This window comes from Aspergillus aculeatus (genome assembly GCF_001890905.1).
Source record: "Aspergillus aculeatus ATCC 16872 unplaced genomic scaffold ASPACscaffold_17, whole genome shotgun sequence".
Classification (NCBI taxonomy): domain Eukaryota; kingdom Fungi; phylum Ascomycota; class Eurotiomycetes; order Eurotiales; family Aspergillaceae; genus Aspergillus; species Aspergillus aculeatus.
In genome coordinates, this window is record NW_017962992.1 from 437,801 (window position 1) to 456,670 (window position 18,870).

General features: G+C 51.4%; 4 protein-coding genes across 4 annotated transcripts; 2 read left to right on the top strand and 2 right to left on the bottom strand.

Moving 5' to 3' along the window:
- Window positions 1-1,171: 1,171 nt before the first annotated feature.
- On the top strand, window positions 1,172-2,738 carry ASPACDRAFT_125788 (SRR1 family protein). The gene is made up of 3 exons (XM_020196845.1): window positions 1,172-1,677; window positions 1,735-2,391; window positions 2,467-2,738. The coding sequence occupies exons 1-3, from the start codon at window positions 1,349-1,351 to the stop codon at window positions 2,585-2,587; spliced, it is 1,107 nt and encodes a 368-aa protein (XP_020052571.1). The 5' UTR covers window positions 1,172-1,348; the 3' UTR covers window positions 2,588-2,738.
- Window positions 2,739-3,032: 294 nt separating this feature from the next.
- On the bottom strand, window positions 3,033-5,381 carry ASPACDRAFT_125790 (uncharacterized protein). The gene is made up of 5 exons (XM_020196846.1): window positions 5,262-5,381; window positions 4,380-5,198; window positions 4,120-4,329; window positions 3,918-4,069; window positions 3,033-3,866 (listed from the first exon to the last, which is right to left on the bottom strand). Exons 1-5 carry the CDS (start codon window positions 5,361-5,363, stop codon window positions 3,137-3,139), a joined length of 2,013 nt encoding a protein of 670 aa, XP_020052572.1. The 5' UTR covers window positions 5,364-5,381; the 3' UTR covers window positions 3,033-3,136.
- A 370-nt stretch (window positions 5,382-5,751) lies between these two features.
- Window positions 5,752-11,404, bottom strand: ASPACDRAFT_47001 (uncharacterized protein; the record flags this gene model as incomplete). Its single annotated transcript, XM_020201875.1, has 5 exons — window positions 5,752-5,883; window positions 5,936-10,680; window positions 10,730-11,184; window positions 11,240-11,266; window positions 11,322-11,404. The coding sequence occupies 5 exons, from the start codon at window positions 11,402-11,404 to the stop codon at window positions 5,752-5,754; spliced, it is 5,442 nt and encodes a 1,813-aa protein (XP_020052573.1).
- A 927-nt stretch (window positions 11,405-12,331) lies between these two features.
- On the top strand, window positions 12,332-18,728 carry ASPACDRAFT_1875093 (uncharacterized protein; the record flags this gene model as incomplete). Its single annotated transcript, XM_020198049.1, has 4 exons — window positions 12,332-17,447; window positions 17,498-17,983; window positions 18,035-18,150; window positions 18,220-18,728. The coding sequence occupies 4 exons, from the start codon at window positions 12,332-12,334 to the stop codon at window positions 18,652-18,654; spliced, it is 6,153 nt and encodes a 2,050-aa protein (XP_020052574.1). The 3' UTR covers window positions 18,655-18,728.
- Window positions 18,729-18,870: the final 142 nt, after the last annotated feature.

An 18,870-nucleotide genomic window follows, 5' to 3' on the forward strand; every position in this document is an offset into this window, starting at 1 on the left:
AGTTACCAGTGGAGACGGAAGCTCAGTAGTATGGACATCCTGCCAGGCCAGGTCTAGCTGAAATGCGCTCGACGTCTAGAACTACTCCAGGCCCTGTTCAGGTTCATGCCTTGCAGCCTTATCGAGTACCCATTGCGAAAGCCCAGGCATGTAGCCACAGCAACAACAGTTTACGGGAAAGAGGTAACAGACCGCGAATAAGCCCATGCCTGAAGCGGAGCGCACTAACCTTGCGCTTCTAAGAGTCTTGAGCTAGGTGGTCTGATTGTCAACTTGTGAACGGTTGGTCCACATCCTGAAGACGGTAGTTACAGGAAAGGAAATCCCAGTATATGCCTACCAACGCGACATCCGTCCCACGCCGTAGGGTCCAGACCCAAACGCGGTGGAGCGGAAGTGTGTAACGATGGCAGGCACTTTGCACGAGAGGGACACCAGGCCGTACGAGATAACATGGGTAAGCACGGAGCATTCTCCAGCATCACTACCCATGACTCGACGAGTAGATTGCGTAAGAAGATGACTGACGGAAGCTCACGAGGTCAGAGTTGGAGTGTTGGTCTAATGTCATCCGACTCTCGGCCGTGATCCCTTGCTTCTCCATCGTGACAAGGCAAGGTATGGAAACAGGAATAGCATGTGTTCGTTATCCATGCCAATTCTATTTCGAATCCTAATCGACTTCGCTAGCTCTTCTGCCCTGGGTCGTTCCAATCGGAGCAATGCGGCCTGTTGGAGCTATTAATTAACAAGTGACTAGGCAGTAGCGGCATCAAGGACTGCAACGGTACTATAAATTGTGGCACAGACAGTGAAGCGAAGACTAGTTCGGAGGGGTTTGGAGTTCATGCAAGTCTCACCATCGCTCAAAATAAATGCCACTAATTTGCATCCTGGTTAACCCGCATACTTAGTCCTGCGGGTTAAAAATATCCCTAATTTCGCTGAGTTCGGCGATGCGCTAAGCCCAACCAACAGGGTTTTACCTGCGCAAGAGCAACGAACTCCGGGCTAAGCAGACTAAGTGACCATTTGAGGTGGTATTAATAGGATGATTGTTAATTCAACCCACCAATCATCCGTCAAAAGAGGGGTTTCCAACAGGTTGGTTCTGGCAGCTACACAGCCCTCGGCTGGGGTTGACAGCGGCGACGCTCCATGCCAATGGACTGTTTCAAGTGGGTGTCAAAGTAGCAAACCGTTTCAACCCAACCGCGTGTTGGTCAAACAACATGACAGCTGCAGACTAAAAAACCTCATGGCCACGCGAGAACAATACTTAAGGACATCATGCACATCACTTTTGCCCGAGTGAGCGAGTGAGACATTGCTATTGTTCTCGGCAGCCATGTCAATGGCTTCAGCGGCAAACTACCAGGCAAGCGCCACCCTGACCCCCTGCTCGAGCCTCATCGACAGGGAGCTACCCCACAAGACGGCCGGGGAAGATCCAACCACGGAGCAACTGGCATTCGCCCTATTCGAGGAGAAGGTTCTAAAGAGACTCGAACATGTGGTATGCTTGTACAATGCTGGGAAGCCGCTTTTCCCCCGAGCGCTGCTGGAAGACCTTGACCGGCAAATTGAAGAAGGCAGGGAGGAGATCCGCATCAAGGACTTCGATGACGTGGTAAGCACGTATAGCCGGAGTGTCCCTGCTATATGCTTGGACCTGGCGTGAGTCTCCGTTCATATGGGTCGCGGTATTGTCAGGCCTGGTCTAATCAGCAACAGAACAACATACTGCATCGGATATAGCAGCATCCAAGTGCTTACCTATATCCACCCTTCCTGTGCAGCGATGATGTTCAAGGACCCGCCCCCAGTGTCCATTCTGTATACCCGTCATCCCGAAGTTACTGAAGGTAATATCGAAATGCTTGGTCCGGTTTTTGGAAAGATGCGCGAACGGTGGCAGGAGAGCGAGACATGCCAAGAACTGGTATCCCACCTGACGACCCTGCGCTTCTCCCTCCCCATACATAAGATTGTGGCGTTCGGCCTGGGGACACTGGGTAAGACGCAAAATGGACGGTGCTCCACACGTTCACATGTTCAGCATGCGGCAGTGGAAACTATGGCGACCGTTCTGGCCAAAAGTGGGGTCAGTGGAGGGAAGAGGATCGACTGCTACTTTCAAGATCCATGGTATAATGAGAATGATGTCCGGTTCCTTCACAGCATTGGTTTCCAACCACTGAACGACCCAAAGGGGTTCCTGGAGATTGACGAACATACCTTGGTGTTTTCGGTCAGCCCCAACGTACCTGTGAAGCAGATTGTCGCCGACCTCCAGTGGCCCAGTGCCATGATCTGGAATACTGTGTGCGGAGAAGAGGAGAGGAAGCAGTGGAAGAGGCGGTTGAGGAATGGCGAAGAGTTCTGGTTGGGGTAAGTAGTGCCTTGTTGCCTGGGTGCCTGGGGAATCGGTTCAGTTTGTACTGATTGATTGATGTGGTACTGCAGCCCGCTCGCTACGGACCCCGACTCAGACCGTGTCTGTGAGATGATCACTCACTATCAGAATTTCCCATTGCACGACCCAAAGGACCATTTCGGGGACCTCTCTATCTACGTTAGGCATTGATGTATGTGGCTTGCTAGGACCGATGTGCCTCTCTCTCTCGGTGCGTGTGCGTGTGTCCTATATTTGTTTTGGATGCGTAGAATATATTTTCTATGACGCGCATGGCCTTCATGCACGTACACTTATGCTAGCACCAATCGAATCTCGCTTGAAATATCTTCGTATCTGCTCTGCTTACATGTGATATCCTTTGAGATTAGCCTGGTCGGCGATAAAGTCGACCATACCAGCAATGCGATTGCGAAGTGTGCACAGGCGGGGATTGTAGATGCCTGAGGCTTGAGATAACATGCCAACGCTCCATGGGTAGAAATTTACTACTGAGCTTGGATGGTTTCTATTGGGCCGGGTGACGTGCCCCGATGCTATGATGCTTCATTAATCTGTCATTTCATATGTGAAAGAGTAAGCAGCGAAAGGATCGCTGACAAAATGTTCAGCTCTCGACCAGGAGAGAAAGTAAACTTGATAACTCAAGAATCTTCAGCCTCCACCGTAAACAAGATTGAGGAGGAGGCAAGTGAGATTCGCTATGGATATAATAAGCCTTTAAGTAGGTCGATCCCAAGTTGTATGGTTAAGTAAATCAAACAGTCCGTAATCACCGGGCAGGTGACTCCAAGGCGCCAGGCCACCACCACTGCTGGTCTGCCATGCGGCGTCAGCCCGATACATGGAAGGGTCAGGAGGATCAGGCCGAGTGCCGAGGTCCTGAATCTCGACACTATGATCAGAATTGTTTTCAGATCTTGGCGTCACCTGTGTGGATATCGATGGGCACAGTCGACGCAGGTTGTGCCCGATAAAGAGAGCCGGATGCCAGGACGTTGACAATTCGTCCAGCACAGTAATGCAACTCATGAGGTTAGTGGCATTGGAGGGACTCTCATGATCTTCGAGCAGCGCCACCGCAGCACAGAGCGTGCAATGCATGGCGGAAATTGGGCTGCGGTGGAAGCTCTGGAAAACACGGCGGTATTTCTGAGCCGTCAGACACATCGCCTTGGCAGACTCGCGCCAGACAGTTTTGGCCACGGTCACGAGTTCGCTGGACCCTGCTGCGCGTTGATGCTCGGCCGAATGGACTATGAAAGGCCGAGTGAGGAGGATTCGTGCCGTGTGGTATAGCATGTGTAATATGTAGACGTGGGGGACATCGTTAAAGCGGTCGATTCGAAGCTCCTGTGGTAAGTCATAGAACCATGTCCGCAGGTCCAAGAGGCAAGTTCGGAGGAGGTTCAATCGTTCCGGTGGCTTCGTCAGATGCCTCGGAGCCCATCTGCTCTTGTCAGACTAGCATGCCAGCTTATTCATTGATAACAAGACGTACAGTGATATGAGTATTTTTTCCTTAATGCGACACAAAGCTATCATGGCTCGCAGTAGAGGCATCCGTGCCCTTTGGATGTTTTCTGGCGTGCGGCCATGGGTATGCTGATCTTCATCCATTATTGACGGCAGCTCAACTGCGCCTTGTTGATCCTGTCGAAAGTCAGCGAGCATGTCGACTGTGTTCTCGCGAGTACACGTACGAGCATGGAGCAGACCCGACCTGTATACGTCGCAGACATCTTGTCATGACAGTACAGTGTCCAATAAACTTGTCGTCTGAGGCGAAGTTCCCGGGCAGTCATCTGTATCGTCCCTTCGAAGACTGCGGGATCCATATTTAGTCCAATGTCCAGACTCAGCCGATTAGCCATCCCGTGATGCAGCCATCCAGCTGCGTCCAAGCCTCTGGCCTGGGAGAAGATAGTTAGCATGGATTGTGTCTCGAAATCGAAATACGTACGACGTAGACCATCCCGATGACCCCCAACGCTTGAATCGTCAAGAATGTTGGATGCTCCATCTCCTGATGTAAAAGGGTCTTGGCTCTTTCAAAAAAAGCCAACCCGGCTGTATTCGAGTCGTTAGGATTACTCCGAACCTCTGGGTTGTCCGAATAACGGGATCCAAGCGCAAGGATGGAGTAATGGAGGAGCAGACTCCAATACGGGCCCTGCTTCTCCATACTTTCGCGAAAGAGGGTTTCGTCCACGATGGGATACCACGGTTGCTCCCAAGTAAAGTAGAGATCGATGAGTTCGTCCTGGAGCGCTTTGGAGATGCCTATTTCCTCAAAGGCAGGATCCACAAGGGGAAAGTTGAGAAATTCATCAATGCTCTGCAGGACAGGCTCTAGCTCAGGAACGGAGTAGGCGTTCTCCAGTTCCTCCTTCTCTTCCGGCCCCGGGGATTCGAACTTGAGTCGTCCGCTTGTTGGTCCGAAGTACCTCATCTCCCCGTCCTGGTCGAAGTTCATTGACTCGTCTAAGGACAAACGACCTTTGAGGTAATCACATAACTCCTCTATTGGTGCACTCTTCATATTGAACATCTGAGGATCATGCCCTTCATGAGGGGACCCCGCATCAATTGCTCCAGAGGCAGGGCTTGCTTGAGGATCAATGCCATGACTTTCCAGTTGCTTCTCGAGAGATGCGATCCGCTGCCGCAGAAGAAGCACGTAAGACTTTGGCGCAGGCCGACGGCCATCTTCTGTGCCAGAGTATTGACATTGCGCATCATACTGAGCACATCTCGAACAGCGAGGTTTCTTCCCATCACACTTGTAGCATCTTAGTAAGCAGGTGGTTGATCGACGGGCACCCGAGAGAAAAAGAGGCTATACCTTCGCTTTTCGTTGTCGACATTCCTCACACGCTTTGCTTGTATATCTCCCTCTCGGTCTGGAAGCGGCTTTTCCTTTTAGAGAAGAATCTGTGGATGACATGCTGATAGTTCATGGTTGGAAGAACGAATGGACAAAATGATGAAGCATGTGCAGTTCGAAGTATTGGGCAGATTTGTCAGCAGCAGCGTCATTGCCGTGCTTGTCTTGGCACGCCGAATCGGGCTAGTCTGCTTCGCTTCCCTCCCAAGTTCCAGTGTTCGCGGAATCGGCGATTGTGATCAGTTACTCGCAGCTTCCTCAACCACTCAGGTGTTCTACCGCAGACTTATCTTATCACTTGAACCAACCAACTGATCTATTGACATGATACTAACGATAGTCCTGTCTATCTGCGCCTCGCAATGCACGGGTAACAAATGAGGAAGAAGTGAATCCACCAAACACTGAGAGCCTACAAATTCGAACCCGATCCAACTCGGCCCATAGTTCAATACCGCGCCCCCACAGCCTCTCCGGTGGCTAGTGCGACGGCAACCACAGTGTCCGAGGCATGGCTGATTGTCACTTCGATGTTACTGATGCCTTTGGATGCTGCAACCGCATGAGCATTGCCATGAAGCTTGTTATAGTCAGTACCACTCAACACTCAACAAAATGTCAGAAAAACTTACGGTCACACTCAGAATACCATCTGCATTCACAATCTCAATCTCGTTCATTGAAGCTCCTGCACCTCTGGACGGCGTTTGCAGACTCTTGAAGACAGCCTCTTTAGCACTCCAACGACCTGCGTAAGAGGCACGGGGCCTTGGGGCCTTTCGGCAGTACTCGCGTTCTCTCCATGTGAAATTCCGCTCAATGAAGTTCTCGTTTTCGATGTTGATACTCGCGATCTCTTCCACATCCACCCCGACGGTGACGGATGAAGCCGGCTTAGAACGACGGGTTACATCTTCAACCATTGATTGGACGATTGCCGATACCGTGTTTGACCTATCGGTTGTTGACATCATCTCTGCATTGGTTCTCTGGACGACGAAGGCATCTTGAGTTGATGCGCTGTCAACAAACCGAGATTGGTCTTTGGCGAGGCGACTGTTTTGATTGAGAAACACATCGCGCATGTTATCGGTGTCTTTCCACGGCGCACTGGTTTTGACCTGAACTAGTCTGTTCTTCAGCAACCGCGAGATGTATTCTCTAGTTGCTGCTCGCTGTCGCTTGTCTACCTCGGTACGGTATCTCTCAAAGTCCTCCGTTGACACAGATGCAAACAGATACCTCGGGGCGACCATGACGTTGATGGCACCTTTCTGACCAAAGCCAAACGATGTGAGCATGGTCGCCTTTACCTCATGAAGCGGCAATGATTCCATGGGGTACAATAGATGCTCGAATCTTCGCAGTTGCTCATCGATGTTGTCGGCGTTTCGATTGCCAGGAACAATCCTGTCTCGGAATATTTGCATACAGCCGTGTAGTTGCCAGGCGCCTGCTGCTGCCTTCGGATGGCCAGTTAGTGATTTCTGGCACACGCAGAGCAGTGGATTGCCTTTGCGTCGACCCAAGTGATGCATCTGCGTGTTGATCACGTCCCCCTCGTTGACCTCATTGGCTTTTGTTGATGTCCCATGCATTGACACAACCCCAATGTCGTCAACAGTCAGGCCCCATGTAGCCAAAGCGGCTCGCACGGGTGAGATTGAAGAGTCCTGTAGGCGAATATTGTTCGCCCATCGCTGCTGCGCATCCCGGATTCTCAGGTTCACGACTTGCTCCGTGCGAGTATCCTCAGGCCGTATTTCGATACCTTCGCTTGACGAGTACTCTCTTGTAGGTTTCTGACCTACATGGTGCTGCTGGATGCAAGCTACTTCTCTATCGAAATTTGAGCGCCGGAATTTGAAGTCGAGTAAGGGTGAGCTTTGCGCTCCAATCCCCTCGCGTGCCGCAGTGAGGATCCCCTTACCGGGGGCCGGTATTGACCGACCGATCTGGTCACTCGCGAGTTGGTTGTAAGCGACCACACCATAAATTGGCAATCCCATGTCGAGCGCGACGTCAGCACTGGCAAGTATCTGAACACCGCATCCTGCAGATTCAGCAAAGCCACTGCGTGAACTTGCCGTCGGGCGCGAAATCTCGCTTGGCAAACGGTCTTTGGCAAGCTCTTCGGCACTGTTGGCCGTGGCTTTGATACTTGCGAATTTATATGCCACCTCCTCGCCATAATCATCACACCCGCCAACCAGAGCCATCCTGCATTTCCCGGTCGTTATTGCTTCACAACCCGAGTCCAAGGATTCAACGGCGGTGGCACACGCTCCAACCGGAGTTTTCAAAGGCCCCGTCGAAGATAACAACAACATGTTGATCCATGCACCCATGGTGTTGGCAAAATGATCCAGAATGATGTCGCCTCGGATTGGTCGATCAAGATATCGGTCTCGATACATGGATTGGATGGTCTTACCAGGGCCGCCACCAGTACCCAGGCAATTAGTTAGCTCCGATGGATGTATGTGTTGGTAAAGCTCGTATGGATCTTGGATTCCGGCGGATAGAAACGCCTCAGAAACGCAACACAACGCATACAAAGTCGTTCGATCCACCTGCTGCACAATGTCATCTGGAATTCCGTACCGTGAAGGGTTCCAGCCCTTGGGAACTCTTCCTCCAACAGTCTGGTCGAATGGAATAGTTTTTGGGATCATTAAGGTTGCGCCTTTTTTGAGGAATACCCGATAATCCTCGGATCCTGTTATAGGCTGAATAGAGACTTTCTCACCATGCCGGAGCTTGAAGGCCTCCGCTGCTGACTTTGAGCTCTCGAATGGTGGCAGGTCGTCTTCAATCACCACTTCTTGAATGAACTCTTTCCGCGATGGATCGTAACTGTCTAACTCGCTGGGCTCAATCAATCTCAGCCCAGTGCCCTTCGATATAGATTCACCGTATTTGGTTGAGATGTCTTCATCCTCGACGGGCTCCCCAGTCTCTGTGTCGACCCAGCCAACATACGGCTGGCCTTTCAGATCACCATCAACATGTTTTATCAGCCCCATTATCCAAGCCATCTCGATGTATCCCTCCAGGGAGAAATGACCTTGAGATTCCATCTCCCACCTTGTGTGAGCATTACCCCATGGCCCCAGTTCTGAGAATCCAACCACCACCACAGTGCGCGAGAGGTCTACCATACCGAGGAGATCAGGAAGCCCAGAGGTCATGTCGCGATGATTTATTAGAGGAGGAAATCCAATTTTAAGGTTAGCACGTTTCCTCTTAACGAGTGGCTCCCTTCGCTGACTGCGAGGGTGCTGGCCATGGAGAGCCACTTGATGGTGCATGTCCTCTTTTGTCAAAGCATCTCGGAGCTGTTGCTCACCATCCAACCTTTTCCGACAGGATGCTATCTGCTCTTTGGCATTCCACATGGACCCTAGTCCACCGGTCAGGTCGGCATAAATTGGTGCCTCTTCCGCAAGACTGGTAACACTAGGCGTTAACAATGCCAGTATATTCAACGCCATTTCAGCTTGCGTGAAAGTGATCACGCCGATTCTCTCCATCTCAGCAGACAACGCATTGGATGAACGCATCAAGCCAGTGCCCCGAGTCCATCCGATAACTGCTCCGCAGACATTGACGTAAGTCGACCATGTCTCAGAGTGAAAGCGGTTGAAGAGGGTTTTCAAGCCGATCTTGGACTCGGCGTACAAACCATCCCCTCCAAAGGTGCCTTCATTACAGGACATGGGTAATATCACCGTGGTTGGCCTGGTTTCGATCCGTCGCTTTTCTTTCTCACGGCGTACAAAGCCAATGAGTCTCAGAATGTTGACCAGCATTGCTCTGAGAGCAACCTCTTGTCGATTACCTAAAGAGTCTAACTCTCCTGTCTGCGCAATCGCTGCAAATGGGATAATGTAATCCAGATCACCTCCTACTGGAGAATCCGAGCCATAGATGTATTGAATCAGTGCCTCGCAGTCTTTCTTGCTCGCTTGATTGAAGGATAGTAGGGTCAAGGATGCTCCTTTAGATCCGTGCTTTCTAAAAAGACTCTGAAAGAAGGTCGCACTGCTGGAAACCGTGCGGCTTGTGGTAACGATGACCCTGGCGCCTCCAGCTAATAGTCCTTGGACTACATGCGCACCAATCGAGTCAGGTCCAGCCCCTGTTACGAGGACTGATTTGTTTGCATATGTGAAACCGGTCGTGACACCTGCATCGAGAGCTGTATGAAAGATCTCTGTCGCTGCGGGGTCATACAACCAGTCTTCCTCATCTCGCCGTTTTCTCAGGTGCACGAATGGGATCGCAGTCAAACCAGCTGCTGGAGGCGTGCGCCCTTGGCGCACGACATCAGGGTAGTTGCGAACATTGCGAGGTACTTCATCATACTCTCGTTGTCCCGACGTTGAGATCATTGTCCTCGGGCCCACCGGTGGCTGAGTGTGGATGAAAACAGGGTCTGCCATTTGCGAGCGTTTACCGAGGCGCAATATTTCATGCAAGATCGAGAGGTTGTTGCCGATCTGTGATCTGGTCGATGTTACCGCCTGTTCTGGCAATGTTGCTCCCAAATGAGTCTTTACGATTTCAACGCAGCTTGGCTCCCAACGATTAAATATGCGACGAAGGCGATCATCCACGCAGAGTGATGTCGCATCAATATGATCGCTTGAAACTTCATGTAACCATCGGAAGAGGTCTTCTCTAACCCAATTCCACCAGGACTCATACTGCCGGGCCTTATTGAGGTCGAACATCGGCTTGACAGAATCCAGAAACTGTTCGTCCAACTCAGCATTCCATTGCTGAAGCTGATTTTCCATGACCTGCAAACAGTTTGATAGCTGGATCGAGTCAACATCCAACGCCTGTTCGTCTGGCTGAAGGTGGGCTGCTAGAACCTTATACTGTTTTCGATAAAGCTCCTTCTGCTCTCTTCGAAGAGACTCGAAGTCCGCCGAGCTCATCAGCGTGGTCGATGACGAGTTCTTAACAGTACTACCCTGCCCCCCCATAGCAGCGAATGCAATACCTTCGAACGCAGCGTAGTGTTCAACAAGACCATCCAGGTACGAACGAACCTCATCCGCACTCGCAAGCCGAGATGCTGGCTCCATGGTTGTAGCGAAGCACAGGAGAATAATGGACTGCGGCTTGTCAAGTCCCCATTTCAGCTTCAGGAAATCCTGCATGGCACCTTGGTTGTTGAAACCCGCAGGCAACTTGCTCGACATGAATTTAGATATTAGCATCGACATTTGCTTACCGGGCTTGCCTGAAAAGCCACCTTGCAGTGCTTCTCCCAGAGCTATCAAAGACATATCTTCAATTCCTTCTGGAACTCGCCCGAACTCCGCAACCAGATCTCCTGTCAATTCATTTTGCAGGGTTGATTTCCCTGGCTAGTTAGCCTCTCACTAGCACAAGTGTGGTGCTCTACACCATACCTCCTGATAGATCTCGGATCGTCTTGGCCATTGGGACATGGTCGAACGGTCGTCGCAATTTCTGCGCGGTCATGGCAAGAGTAATGTGTCTTGCGCTTAATGTGACATCCTTGCTAGGTGCGTATTGCGTGGGAGCTGTAGCAGATGGCAGTGCTTCCAGGCTTGCTTCGAGAATGCGTGTCTGTCGGATTTGAGCATTTGCACTGGAAGAAACTGCGACATTCTCGCGGATGGGCTCCTTTGCAGGAGTTGTTTTTGAATATTCGTACATTATCTCGGCCTTGTCGTCCATGTACGAAAGGAACTGTAAATGAGCCCATTGAGATGGAGCATGGGAAGTGTGGTGAATGGCCGCTGACTTCCTGGCCATGTTTGCCAGAGTGGTCCTGGGACCAATCTCGATGTAGCGACGGATGGCTGACTTGGCTCTAAGAAGCTCATCCTGCGTCTCGATCCTGGAATGACTTTTAGCTGCTCTGGTGTGTCGATGAGGTCTCATGGCCAACGTACCAGCGCACTGGGGAAGCCAGTTGATATCTACGTTGTCAGCTTTGGCACAATGTTTTCGTACTCATTCGCCAGGAAAACCTACGAAAGAAGCTCTATGAACAGCCTGTACGCAATATCATCCCGACCTCGGATGTTGAAAGGGCGAGCGCCGACTGAGTGATCCATGACAGCGTTAAGTGTCACGGCAAAATCTCTCTGTCGAACAAACACAAGGAGGTGAAATCCACCCGCTAGGGTAACTTACCAGTATATAGACTCTAATCGATCGGGCAGAATGGAATAAGGCACCAAGGTAAGTGCAATCGAGAATTCATTATCGGCAAGTCACAATTTCAATATGGCCCGATGACTAAAATTGGCGACAGGTCGAAGCGCTCTACTGGAGTCACGGCGCCGCATTCTGCACTACTGAGTCGTGTAGTACGGACCTCCTGTCTTGGCCCTAGGAATAAAAACCTGGAGATCTCAAACAGTCTCTAATATGTTTCGCAAAGCCTAGCCCGATTCGCATAGAGACCCAAAACAAGTCATAAGCTGACAGTATCTGTGTTTGGAAATCGTATTCGGCCAGACGTTCAACAAAACTCCGTCTGCAAAACTCCGGTCGGTCAAAGCCAGCGTCTGGTCCTGAAAGGGGGATGTCAGCCTGATAAAACTCCGGCCTGAGACAGGAGATCCTCCAACGGCGGATGGTGACAAGACAAGGGATCCTTGATAATTGCCCCTGGACCAACCCCCGATTTCTGGTGTGTTTGGAAGTATGTGGTCGGGATGTCAACATGACAGCCCTATCGGAATATATATGCAGTCTACGGGATGGGGCTGGATAGGCATTATTAGTCAAGCTGGCCCAATGGACAAATTTCCCATGCACATCCCTTGGCCAGCTGATGTGATGCTATCTCAACCAGCGTCACTCGTTATGATACTATTATATACAGTGAACGCGAACGTACTTCGCTACGCAGGATGGGAAGCCTAGACATGTCTTTGATGGACCAATGTCCAGCCTACCTCAGTTCTAGCTCTTCTTCTGGGATCGTCATGCGTACCTCAATTCCGTCTTCCTCGCCACCTTGCCTGCCTTCGTTTATGACAAGTTCCCCAGCGACAGCTGTTGAGATTCCCCTGATCTGGAAACATCTCGATCTGACGCTCACTGTGCCTTCGTCTCAGTTGCATTATCTTCAGTCACAAAAGGATGCATTCCTTCAGTGGCTAACATCCAAAGAACCCGAAGACGAGCAGGGACTAGGATCAGCGCTGGAGTTGTGCCTTAAATATGTCGAGTTCCTCATCCGACAAAATTCTCCTCGGTCGGCCCTGGTCGCTATGCTAAGAGCATTCGAATCTCGATGCTTGCAAGATAACGAAGATATCCACTCCAAGGTTGCCGAGTTGATTCCAGATTCGAAAGGTCGACAGCTCTATCTGACAGTGTATTATCGCGCCGTTGAATTGTGCGGCAACGGCGAGCTCGAGAACTACATCTTTCCGGCGCGCACTCGGATGAGTGCGTTGCTCCAGCATGCTCAAGCCAGCAGATTTCAACTGATGGCTGTCTTTGGCGGTCAAGGGGAAGCAAGTCGAACCTGTGTACAGGAGCTAATAGACCTTCACGCCACCTACAAGCCAATGCTGCACTCATTCTTCGGCACGGTCGGCCATCTGCTCAACAAGCTTTCGAATCTTCCAGAATGCGTGTCCTACTTTGGCGCGCAGCCTCTGGATCTCCAGGCCTGGGTCAATGACGGCTCGAAAATTCCAAACACCGGTCGGATCGCTCAATCCCCGATCAGTGTACCAGTAATAGGTGTGCTGAGCCTGGCTCGGTATTGCGTAACATGCCGGCTTTTGGGCCTGAACCCGGGAGAGTTACGCGCGTTGCTTCGAGCCACGACAGGCCATTCACAGGGACTTTTGGTTTCAGGAGTCGTCGCAATGTCGGACACCTGGGAGACCTTCTATGACAATAGTGGGTGGGCAGTGGAAGCACTATTTTGGTTGGGCTGGGAGTGTCATCGAGGTGCACCGTGCACTCTCGCATCGGCGGCACATGCGCTCGGTGACTGTACAGACGACTACAGCATGCCCTCCTACATGCTCAGCGTGCGAGGAATAAGGAGAAACAGGCTCGAGTCAATACTAGCACATATGAACCAAGTCCTACCCTCACAAGCGCAAGTACATTTGGCGTTGATCAATGCTCGCGATCAGTTCGTAATAGCTGGCCCGTCCACATCCCTAGCTCACCTGCAAAGCTATCTGACGGAGGTTGTTGGTTCTGAGAAGGATCAGAGCCGGGTCCCATTCAGCAGCAGAAAGCCTTGGATCCAGTCTAGCTTCTTGCCAATCAGCACACCCTTCCATACGCCATTCCTCGCTGAAGCTGCTGACGCACTCAAGAAACGATTTTCACAGCACCAGATGGTATCCGAAGATTTCAAGATCCCTGTATATCACACCCACACTGGTCAAGATATAAGGGAGATCAAGGGGAACCTGCTTCATACTATTTTTGATGCAATCGCGCGGGAGCCTTGCGATTGGCCTACTGCCTTGACGGGATCGTTATCATTGTCCAATCCTATGCACAGTCCATCTCACATCCTTGTCTTCGATCGAGGCGGGCTGGGTCCATTGGTGAAGAAGATCCAGGAAGGAAGAGGGATCAGGATTATACAGGCTAGTGATCTTGAATCTCGCGATCCTGAGATCGGAACTATGCGTGACCTCTTTTCGCCACGTCTATTAGAAACATCGACAAGAATTCAGAGCTGGAGCCAGCGATATCAACTGCGGTTGGGGAATGGGGGCACAGTCTCTCTTGAGACACGCTTGAGCCGCTTGCTGGGTTCGCCGCCGATTATGGTTGCTGGTATGACTCCGACGACTGTGCATTGGGACTTCGTTGCCTCCATCATGAATGCTGGATATCACGCTGAACTGGCTGGCGGAGGCTATCGAAGTAGCTCGGATATGATAACGGCGATCAAGAAGCTGATTGACAATACTCGTCCCGGTCGTGGAGTCACTTGTAACCTCATCTATGCAAACCCCCGAGCAATGGGCTGGCAGATAGCCATGCTACGCCGCCTATCACATGATCGAATCCCTATTGATGGACTCACGATTGGCGCGGGAGTACCTTCAGCAGAGATCGTTTCGGACTATATCCGCACGCTTGGCCTGCGTCATATTAGTTTTAAACCAAGCTCGGTGTCCACAATACGACAGGTTGTGGATATTGCTAAGGCACATCCTGACTTTCCCATCATTCTACAGTGGACGGGTGGTCGAGGGGGAGGACATCATTCCTACGAGGATTTCCATGCTCCTATCCTGAGCACATATGGCACCATTCGACAGCAACCCAACATCTACTTAGTTGCCGGTAGCGGTTTTGGGAGCAGCGAAAGCATTTACCCATATCTCTCGGGGCAGTGGTCTATTTTGCATGGCTACCCTTGTATGCCCTTTGATGGCGTTTTGCTGGGTAGTCGTATGATGGTGGCCCGGGAAGCACACACCTCTCCTGCCGTCAAACAAGTTATCACAAAAACCACTGGTGTTCCAGATAGCGAATGGGTGAAGACATACTCGGGCCCAGCAGGAGGAATTCTCACTGTACAGTCGGAGATGGGTGAACCTATCCACAAGATCGCCACCCGAGGAGTACGACTCTGGGCGGATATGGATCGAACGGTGTTTAAGCTACCCAGAAAGGATCGTGTCGCGTACTTGACCAAGAATCGAGACTCCATCGTTCAACGACTGAACTCGGACTTTGCAAAGCCCTGGTTTGGTCGAGATACTCGCGGTGCTGTAGTGGACTTGGAAGACATGACCTACGCTGAAGTACTTCATCGTATGGTTGATCTGATGTACGTCCGTCATCAAAAGCGGTGGATAGATCCATCTTACGTGTGCTTCACCTTGAGCATTGCGACTCGGACTCTGGAACGCCTGCCGTGTGCTTCGCTTGATCAGCGCGCGGAAATATCACACACAGTACTCTCAGAGAACCCAGATCTGTTTCTTCGCTCAATACTTGAAGTGTGTCCTGCTGCTAAAGACGAAATCCTCAACCCAGAAGATGTCTCATTCTTCCTTTTGGAGAGTCGAAAGCCCGATCAGAAGCCAGTAAACTTCATACCGGCTCTCAACGAAGATTTTGAGTGGTACTTCAAGAAGGACTCTCTCTGGCAGGCGGAAGATATTGAAGCAGTGCCTGACCAAGATCCCGAGCGTGTTTGTATATTGCACGGACCCGTGTCTGCCCAAGATTCAGTTGACCGGGATGAATCTGCGCAGGAGATACTGGACGGCATCTTGGGTGGACTTATTGAGCGCTGCCAACGCGACACTTGCCTGGAAGACTCAACTTCCAGCTCCGCTAGTGGACTGGCCACTCCTGACAGTTGGTCGTCGATTTCCGGATCAAGAGAGATAGCTGTAGATGACATGTCAATCCCAACGTCTATTTCGACCTCTGAAGCTCTCGACGACCGGTCTGTGCATGTCTCGGCCGCCGGGTTAAGCTTGTCTCGGAGTTTACCTCCGTGGATACGCGCAGTTTTTGGGGACCCCGTGCTGCGACAGAACAGACGACGACAACGCAACCCATTTCAGCATTTCATCGCAGCGAATCCCGATGCAATCTTTCATTATGACCCAGACCGAGGAGAGATATCGGTCTGTGTCCAGGATGCATGCCGGGTGACCTCCTCCATGAAGCTTTCGAGTTTGAACGGCGTGAACATTGTCCTGGAACTGTACCCCCCCCAGGTGCTCGAACCACTGAGGTTATTTTATCGATTCAATCCTAGCAGCATTCCTTTCAGTCTTAGTGAAATCATGAACGAAAGGAGTACACGAGTGAAATCATTCTACAGCCGCCTATGGTTCGGGGAAGATGTGCCGACAAGTGGTAGTATCCATGATACATTCTACGGGAAGGAGATGACGCTCACCGAGCAAGTGCTCCAGGACTTGATCGCGGCTGTTGGCCAGGCCTTCCCAGATCAAAGACTTATCTTCCTCGATTCAGATGTCCTGCCCATCAGCATCGGAATTGTCATAGCTTGGGACGTTTTGACAAAGCCTTTGGTGCTCCAGGACGTCGGCGATGACCTGCTCCGGCTGGTTCACCGGTCGAACACGTTCGAATACTGCCCTAATGCGGCAATGCTAAGTGTTGGCGATGTTGTCCGTTCGCAGTCACACGTCCGAGCTATCTATGGTGAAGATGCTGGTATGGTTGTTGTTGTGGAAGCCCAGATTATGCGCTCGAGCAAACCGGTTCTCACAGTGACATCGACGTTCCTATTCCGAGGGACCTTCGAAGGGAAGAGGGAACTCTTCAGACGCATTAAAGAGCCGGAACGCAAGCTTCATCTTGGATCTGAGCTTGATGAGACTGTTCTTCGACGGCGGGAATGGTTCTACGTCAATGATGAGACGATTTCACTGATTGGGAAGACTCTTCTTTTCACGCTGGAAACCCATACTATACACAAAGATGGCGGCTTGAAGGGACTGCGAGTTACGGGAACTGCTAGGGCGCAGCTCAGAGGGTACTTGTGGAAGGAGGTAGGGACGGTGAATTACAGCTGCGATGACTGTGTCGGCAACCCGGTGCTTGAGTTCTTGGACCGCAAAGGTGGTCTGGCTTCTCCGGAGGTTGAACTTAAGAATTCGGGATGGTCAGGTTTGCCGCGTATTGAAGTACAGATGCCACCGAGCAACCAGCCGTACGCCAACGTGTCGAAGGACTTCAACCCAATCCACGTGTCAAGTATATTTGCTTCCGTGGCCGACCTCCCCGGCACTCTGACGCACGGTATGTGTACTTCCGCAGTCACAGCGGCAGCCTTCGAGCACCTTGCGCTTCACGGCGATAGACGCCGGCTTCAGTCATTCACGACAAGCTTTACTGGCATGGTCATGCCCCTGGAAAGGCTGGTCGTCCAAATCCGGCATACCGCGATGGTTGAGGGACGCATGCGCTTCGCAATCGATGTCACGCGCAAGGACAGTGGAGAAAAGGTCCTTGAAGGTAGCGCTGTTGTGGATCAGCCGGCTACGGCGTACCTGTTCACAGGTCAGGGTAGCCAGAGCAAGGGCATGGGAATGGACCTCTACGAGTCAAGTCCAGTGGCGAAAGCTCTGTGGGACGAGATTGATGTGCAGCTCTACGACTCATACGGTAGGCTCTCTGCGTGTATTGAATGGATAGGACGTCTCTAACGATGACAGGTTGGTCCGTGCTGGACATTGTGCGCAACAATCCCAAGTCCATCACCGTTCATTTCGGTGGCAAACGAGGCCGGAAAATCAGACAGAATTACTTGTCGATTACTACCGAGACGGTCCTTCCGGATGTTACACGCATTGAGACGCCCGCCCTTCCGGGTCTCACCTCTCGATCCACATCTTATACATTCACCGACCCGAAAGGATTACTATACTCTACTCAGTTTGCCCAGCCGGCGATTCTGTTATTTGAGGTAGCCGTGATTGCTGACCTGCGCAGCAAGGGTTATGTCTCGCGGGATGCATTGTATGCCGGTCATTCTCTGGGCGAATACGGCGCATTGTCGGCTCTGTCGCAGTCGATTCCGATGGGTGCACTGGCTGAGTTGTCATTCTACCGGGGCTTGATGATGCAGGCATCTGTGGCGCGGGGAGAACAGGGAGCGGCGTACGGGATGACGGCAGTGAATCCTAGGCGGGTAGGAAAGTGTAAGTATCGTGTGATTTGCGGACGATAGAACATTTGCTGATTACTGGCAGTCTTCAACGATATTGCTCTAGGACGGCTGGTTGAGGCGATTGCTGTGGTAAGCCACGAGCTACTGGAGATCGTCAATCACAACGTCAAGGGGGAGCAATACGTGTGTTCAGGCACGGTAAGTCTTCACGTCTACCTTCTATGGCTTGAATTTGCTCTTAATTTGGATCATGATTGACTTGACTAGGACACAAACATGTGGGTACTTGGGAAGGTCCTTGATGGACTGTCACAGTCGCCCAACGGACCTGATCAGATTCAGGAGATGATGAACAACCCGACGGGAACGAGGGCCGTCGATGCAACGATCAAAGATCTCCTGGCTGCGGCACACGGTCTGCGCAAGCCAATCCAGCTGCAACGGGGAACAGCCAGTATTCCCCTACAGGGTATCGATGTTCCCTTCCATTCAAGCCATCTGAAATCGACGGTCGATCGGTTCCGACAGTGTCTGCTCAAGCCCGGTTTTCTGGAGGGCAACGTGAACATGGCCGAGTTGGAAGGGCGGTACATCCCCAATGTCATGGCGAAGCCGTTCTCGGTGAACGAGGAATATGTTCGCGAGGCATACGCGTTGACGCAGAGTCCGATCCTGGGGGAGATCCTGGGGGTTACGGTATAGATTAGAAGCTCGGAATCGACTGAGTTTGCGCATATAGCTTGCATTTTGTTGAAATATGTCGAAATGAGTTCACATGAATTGACAAACAGATAATCTGAAGTAACCGCACATTGTTCCACCGTGCTGAACGAATTGACCACAGCGTACTTGACATCAACCGAGCTACACCCTCTTCTTCCCTTACCCATCAACCCATTTCCCATTTCCTTTCCTATT

Coding starts and splice junctions, on each gene's coding strand:
- ASPACDRAFT_125788 (XM_020196845.1), top strand. CDS start 1,349: ATGTCAATGGCTTCAGCGGCAAACTACCAGGCAAGCGCCACCCTGACC. Junction 1,678..1,734: donor GCTATATGCTTGGACCTGGC/GTGAGTCTCCGT, acceptor AATCAGCAACAG/AACAACATACTGCATCGGAT. Junction 2,392..2,466: donor GGCGAAGAGTTCTGGTTGGG/GTAAGTAGTGCC, acceptor GTGGTACTGCAG/CCCGCTCGCTACGGACCCCG.
- ASPACDRAFT_125790 (XM_020196846.1), bottom strand. CDS start 5,363: ATGTCATCCACAGATTCTTCTCTAAAAGGAAAAGCCGCTTCCAGACCG. Junction 4,330..4,379: donor TCATCGGGATGGTCTACGTC/GTACGTATTTCG, acceptor ATCTTCTCCCAG/GCCAGAGGCTTGGACGCAGC. Junction 4,070..4,119: donor GTCGGGTCTGCTCCATGCTC/GTACGTGTACTC, acceptor GACTTTCGACAG/GATCAACAAGGCGCAGTTGA.